The sequence below is a fragment of the Calliopsis andreniformis genome, chromosome 5 (genome assembly GCF_051401765.1).
Source record: "Calliopsis andreniformis isolate RMS-2024a chromosome 5, iyCalAndr_principal, whole genome shotgun sequence".
Taxonomy (NCBI): Eukaryota; Metazoa; Arthropoda; class Insecta; order Hymenoptera; family Andrenidae; genus Calliopsis; species Calliopsis andreniformis.
The window spans coordinates 3,025,550-3,032,010 of record NC_135066.1 but is presented as its reverse complement, the minus strand read 5'-3'; the positions used below and the strand labels follow the sequence as shown (position 1 = coordinate 3,032,010).

General features: G+C 32.5%; 2 protein-coding genes across 2 annotated transcripts; both read left to right on the top strand.

The window, feature by feature from the left end:
- The first annotated feature begins 1,568 nt into the window (after positions 1-1,568).
- On the top strand, positions 1,569-3,434 carry LOC143179004 (ester hydrolase C11orf54 homolog). The gene is made up of 7 exons (XM_076377966.1): positions 1,569-1,897; positions 1,977-2,064; positions 2,143-2,241; positions 2,313-2,491; positions 2,565-2,826; positions 2,902-3,068; positions 3,143-3,434. Exons 2-7 carry the CDS (start codon positions 1,986-1,988, stop codon positions 3,314-3,316), a joined length of 960 nt encoding a protein of 319 aa, XP_076234081.1. The 5' UTR covers positions 1,569-1,897; positions 1,977-1,985; the 3' UTR covers positions 3,317-3,434.
- Positions 3,435-3,549: 115 nt separating this feature from the next.
- Positions 3,550-5,024, top strand: LOC143178878 (solute carrier family 35 member G1). Its single transcript, XM_076377793.1, has 3 exons — positions 3,550-4,026; positions 4,099-4,314; positions 4,382-5,024. Exons 1-3 carry the CDS (start codon positions 3,715-3,717, stop codon positions 4,862-4,864), a joined length of 1,011 nt encoding a protein of 336 aa, XP_076233908.1. The 5' UTR covers positions 3,550-3,714; the 3' UTR covers positions 4,865-5,024.
- Positions 5,025-6,461: the final 1,437 nt, after the last annotated feature.

Genomic DNA, 6,461 nt, shown 5'->3' with positions numbered 1-6,461 from the left:
GACGATAGTCGACGCGACCTGAGACCGAGAAAGCGAAGGGAGATACGACGAAAGAGCAAACAGGTGTTCCCGCATGGAATGCGCGACCGCATACTGACGAGGCGATCCAGGAACGTCGACCAGTGATACGCGACAGACTCCTTCGACGCCCAATGCGCATCCACAGCAACCCTACCGACCACCAACGATATAGCGCAACCCTCTTTCCCGACTTCTTTCTACCAAATAGACGGAGCTTCAATTTTCTTTGAAGTTCAGAAAGGCGAGGACTTGGAATAACTAGGGTGCTTGGATATATTTCTGTGCTTGTCCTTATTTCCGTCTTGGGACTAAAACTTCGGCACATAAATTGAGGAATTGTCTTCTTTTATTTAGGCACAGAAATATGGGCAAGTACCTTAAGGGTGAGCTTCTCGAATCATCGAAACCATGAAACTACTAAAACTCTAAAAAAGTTTCGAGTTTCAAAGATTTGAAACTTCGCGCTTTTTTTAATTTTAAAATCTTGAAACCACGTAAGAAAAAAGTATTCAAATTTTGCTGAGACCACAGTTCTTCCTTTTCGAGTTTTGAAAGTTTCGAGAGTCTCGAAATCTTTTCCTAATTTCCCAATTCAAGTTTCGCGAATTTAAAAATTTAGGAGTAAATTTTAACCCATAATCTCTTTACTCTCGGTTTGAAATACCGATGGAAAATAACAGTCGAGATAATTCCATCCGAACTTGAAATTTATTCTTCGTTTTAGTGATGAGTTCCTAATCGATTCTTCCTCGTCATTTTCGTGACGATTATATCGAATGATTTAAAATACGGGAACATAAGAATCACTTGAAACTTTTAAACTGATTAATAACGAGGTTTTAGTTCTTTGAGTGGATAGATATCGCGTGAAGTAAATGGATCTGATAACAGGTAATTTCTATCATATAGAAGAAATGTAGACTTCTATGAAAATATAGCTAACCTTATTAATATAATAGTATAAATGTTTACGTAAGATTTGATCACTGCAGGACTGCAGATTTATTAATATGCAAATGTATACATACCAATGCATACCTAATTGATAAACACAGTCCTGACGAACTCGTACGAATGATTGGTTGCTCATTTAAGTGCATCGTCATGCCATCTCTGAAGAGATTCATAAATAGTTTTCATCGGTGAAAGTTTTCACTGATTTTCATTTAAATCGCAACTTTTCTTCATCTGATACACATACTGTTATGCAGTAATATACTTAATTTTTTCTTTTTTGTGTGTTATCACGCCCATGTTTATTTAAGTTTTTCTAAAAAGATAAAAAGGTTCTTGAAAAAGATAATTCCAAGAACGTTCATTTTTGTGTCATTTATTCATTCCTAAATGAGTATTATTACTTATTTACAAGTATACCTTTGCAACATATGCTAGCATATTATCTCCCTTGATTCATTATTCATATAAATGCATCGTCTGCAATTCAAATACAAAAATGTCGATTATGCGTTATACATAAATTCTTTTTGCCATTAACCGTTTACTTTAGTGTCATTTATTATGTGTGAGATGCATATATAATGCACGCACGTAGTGTAGTTAACATTTAAAGTATAAGTCGAAAGAAATGATTATCTATATTTTTTATCGTATCTATATCACTGCTATTACGTGTTGATAACAAACTGAAAAATTACGATGAGTGCATTTATCTAAAAAATTATGTTTTGATATTACCGTAATCGTAACTACACGAAACGAATTTCTTCCACTCTTATGAAATAAGGTCATACACGGACACGTGATTAGATAAAGCGAGGTTTTAAGAGCGAAATTACATTCGGCTTCTCTTCAGTCCTTTTACTTCTCGCGAATGATATAGTTAGTCTTCTTTTGTGCAAGGAAAGTTTTTATTACGGTGAGTGTTGTCTTCATTTCGTATTTTTTAAGTAAGTTACCTGTCATTTTTCTCAGTACATTTGGAAATTCATTCTTAGTCACTGACCATGGCTACTTTGAAAGTAAGTGAACTGGACATCATTAAAAAACAACTGCACGTACCTGCTCTTACTGAAATAAAAGATGGTAATTTTGAAAAAGTGTTCAAACATAACTATAAATTGATAGAAGAACCAATGGTATAGTGTATGCCTTATTTTGCAGTTCTGAAGGAAGGTTTGACTAAAAATTTTGCTGAAGCTGAAGTAGATATTGTTGACTGTCCAGATTTAACACAGGAACCTTTTACGTTAGCTGCTCCAGGTAATTTTTGGTTTAGATATAGAATTCTCCTGATAAATTGATTTTGGTTAATACATAATATTGCATTTTAGGATTGAATGGTACTCCAACTGTGTTGGAAGTTGGTGGCCCATCTTTTCTTCTTCCTACTCCACAAAAAAACAAGTTATACAACGTCAAAGAGCTTCTGAATCAGTTAGAGTACCCCAAAAATTCCCTTGTAATTGGAGCAGGTGCTGGACCATGGCCTCACATAAACAGCAATTGTGAGGTATGATAGTAAACTGAAATTCTTAATATATGTGAAATATGCCTGTCATATTTATCACATAAACATTTTTTAGCTCATGATGAACATGAAGGTTTCACCCTCAGGGGTAGAGAATGATACTCATATTTCATCTGTTGACAAAACAAATGGAAAGTGTGTACTTCAGACTTTGCCTAATGATGAGACAAGATTTGCCTTGTTAGCCAACCTATTTGTTAGCGAAGGGAAACCAGGGAAAGTATTGAAAGTGCATGCCAAGAAACGTACTGGCAGTGATGATTTTATTGCATGCATGCAGAAAGCAATTGCACAGCATTATAAAGATAATCTTGTTGGTAAATATATTATATAGATTCTGATTAAGTTATGGGGTACATCAAAGTATCAGTACTAAAGCTTTGTAATTATAGGATTGGGAGGAACATTCTTAATGTGTGATGGAAAAGTTAAACAGCACATTATGCCAGATTTTTCTACAACCCCTCTTAATACTGAAGCAAAACTTAACAACTGGTTGCAGTTCTTTAACATGTCAACACCTCTTGTAGCTGTTGGTACATTTGTCAGCTCTGAAAGTGTAAGTGCATTACATTGAACTCTCATTTTATTATTGTTCTGTTTCTTAATGCATTGTGGTAAATATAATTTTAGGATGTGGATTTACGAGTCCAACATTTCCATAGTTTCTCTAATCATGGAGAAGGAGGGCACTATCATATTGATACAACTCCAGAAACTATAGAATATTTAGGGTACTTTAACTTAGGTACTACACTTTATCGTGTAGATAAACCAACAACCACTGTACAGTTTGGTAAAGACTGATCTCTTTTATATGACCATATGTTCTGTGATGTGTAAAGAAATTATTGAATTATTAATGAATATGTTATACATTATAGAATCTTACTAATTCCTAATAAAACAAAAGAAATATTTTACATATGTGATCGTATTAACTTAAAACTAAATCAAAAGACTTTAGCTCCCTTTAAATGCTTATTTATCCTGTAGCTTTTATAGTTTTATAGTCAGATGGATCCCAATCCGATCGCTGTTATATTTTCCAAATCTTCCTACCAACATTAATCCTCAATAAGCTGTTTGACGTACAAAGCTGTATGTTAATTCTACCAGACGGCAGATGTACTAACGATGTACGCTAGTATACGACCGATATCTCGTTCAGTTTAATCGTGTAGCTGTTAAGAGTTGCCTAAACGATGAAATTCAGCATTGAATCCACCGCTTCTTATAATAGTATACACCCAGCTTACCATTACACGGAACAATTTGCTAACAATAGTGAAACTTATCAAGAAGGTACCAAGTGGTATGGCGTGTTTTTGGCATTCCTCTCAGGTACATTTTTCACAATTAGTGCTTCATTAGTCAAAGCAATTCAAAATGTAGACCCTATGATGTTGCTGGCTATTAGAGCTGTTCTGCAAATGTTAGTCATGCTTGGTGCAGCAATTAAAGCTTCAAAAAGTCTCTTTGGTCCCAAGGGTCAGAGACTGCTTATGCATTTCCAGGTATGTTAGTTATAAACAATAAATAGAATTTGAGTGGTAAATTAAGTTTAATAAACTGTGTTATTTTCATAGGGAATAGTGGGTGGTGCAACTCTGTCTTTGTTATATTATAGTTTTCGTAAGCTCCCTATAGGAGATGCTACAACCATCATATTTAGTTCTCCAGTAATAGTTATTGCATTATCTTTCATCTTCTTGAAAGAACCATGTGGAATACTGCGGGTAGTGGTGATGTGTGCGCTTTTTGCGGGTGTTGTGTTTGTATCTAAACCTCCATTTTTATTCCAGGTAAAAAAATTAATTTGATACCATTTTTTTTAACTGACAATTTTATAAAACATATTTGTTGTTTTAGATACATAGAGCTGAGCCATACAATGTTACGGGATATGTATGTGCTATCCTGGCAACCCTATTCACAGCTCTCAATATAGTTATTATGAGAAAGTGCTCAGAAATTCATTATTCAGTGATTGTGTTTAATTTATCTTGGTGGTCACTTGTCAATGCTGTAGTTTTTTTCTTCCTTGTGTCAGAGCATCATGAACAAAAACTTAGACTATCAATTGATCTGTTTACTTGGGGTAAAATACTACTAGTAGCACTTACTGGATTATGTGGGCAAGTTTTAGTAACTAATGCATTAAAGATAGAAGGTGCAGGCAAAGTATCAGTGACAAGATCATTGGACATTATATTAGCTTACATTGTACAAATATATTTCTTTGGAGACCACCCTACAACAACTAGTATCATTGGAGCATTCTTAATCATAATCTCTGTTATATGTATGGGATTTGAGAAAGAAATTTATAGTATTTGTGATTTTATTCCCTAGTCAAAGATACAATATCTTAAATTATTTATCTGCTCTTAGCATAAACATAGATAATATTATACACATTTTTATGAATGGTGAAAACATTGTTATTATACTACTAATATTGGTTTAATAATATAAAGTTTCAAGACTTTACACAGTATAAAGTCGAGTTATATGCAACTACCATTCATTTACATTTATCGCAGTTTGTACCTCGCATAAATTTTCATTTTATATAGAAATAAATGAGTCAAGTACTTTATAGAGCAGTTCAACAAAATTATCATATGATATTATGTATCCATATCTATAATCTGAACTTCTCTCAAAACTCTTTTATAAGATAGAAATGATACTTTTACAAAATGTCGAGACATCTGACTGGATGCATATTTACAATTGTACGTACATTATTATCATATGTACTTTTAATTATCCGTGACTTTGTGCGGATGTAATTAAATTTATCTTTATAATTGCTGACAATTTATTTAAAAAAAATACATCTACGATTAACAATAAACCACCGTACCATATCCGAGATAATAATATGTACAGTTTTTTTTTTTCATTTACCTACTACATCCCTAGCAGATACAAATATAATCGTATCAAAGAGATGCTAATTTAGTGCTTACAAGTCTATACATATTCTTAGAGCTTAGTGTACAACTGAAGTAATACATATAGGTTCTTCTCAAACTGTTTGAAATTTTATCATGCAACATAGTATCATATACTACACTAAATATTTTTAGTTTACTTATCATTAGAAAGAAGCCACGGATACTTACATGTGATCAACTTTTTGCAGTTGAAAGAAAAACGATTGTGTACATGTTCTTAAACGCTCTTTTAAATTTTTTGGCCTTAAGTTTCGTCCGTCTTACAATTTTCTTGCAATTATTGCCACCTGCACTAGCTGCTCTATGCACGCGTTAACTAAATAAATTTTCAATAGTTCTGAGTCGCGCTTAAATAACATTAAAGCTACCGTTAAACGGGAATGTAAGTGTCTGTAACATTGAAGTACAAATTATTTATACATAGTATATCAATTTTTTGTATGAATTTTTAACATCTCCTATGTAAATATATATTTACATATTTCATTTACCCAAAAATTGTTGCTTTACATTGGTCGTATAACTTTTCTGTTCCTAAATATCTTATATCATAATTTTGAGACTGTACAAAATGTGACTCGTAGTCTGTCATTCTAAGTATTTTCAAAACGGTTCTTAAATACTTTTTCTTCTTCAAATAGCATCAATTTTATATGTACTGTATATATATATATATTAGTAAAGGAAGTTAGTTACTCCTCGAATATGTACATAACGTACAAAATATGATGCTGTCCTGTGAATGCATTTATTAAATGCATTCTATATCACTCAAATATATCTATAACGATTTTTTTTCCCTTGAAAAATTTCTTTTTCTTTTTTTATAATAAAAGTATCAATTCGTTTCTTTATTCATCAAATTTGTTTCAAATGATTTCATTTATCCATGAAAAAATAGAAATGAGTAAATAAAGGGCACTGTGCGCCATTCTTAGGGAGACATGGACAAGAACATCAAATAATAAAATATATATATACATATA

What these genes read in the sequence shown, in the direction of transcription:
- LOC143178878 (XM_076377793.1), top strand. Translation starts at nt 3,715, where the DNA reads ATGAAATTCAGCATTGAATCCACCGCTTCTTATAATAGTATACACCCA. An exon ending in GACTGCTTATGCATTTCCAG is followed by an intron (nt 4,027 to 4,098) that starts GTATGTTAGTTA and finishes TTATTTTCATAG; the next exon opens with GGAATAGTGGGTGGTGCAAC. An exon ending in AACCTCCATTTTTATTCCAG is followed by an intron (nt 4,315 to 4,381) that starts GTAAAAAAATTA and finishes TTGTTGTTTTAG; the next exon opens with ATACATAGAGCTGAGCCATA.
- LOC143179004 (XM_076377966.1), top strand. Translation starts at nt 1,986, where the DNA reads ATGGCTACTTTGAAAGTAAGTGAACTGGACATCATTAAAAAACAACTG. An exon ending in TCTTACTGAAATAAAAGATG is followed by an intron (nt 2,065 to 2,142) that starts GTAATTTTGAAA and finishes CTTATTTTGCAG; the next exon opens with TTCTGAAGGAAGGTTTGACT. An exon ending in TTTTACGTTAGCTGCTCCAG is followed by an intron (nt 2,242 to 2,312) that starts GTAATTTTTGGT and finishes ATTGCATTTTAG; the next exon opens with GATTGAATGGTACTCCAACT.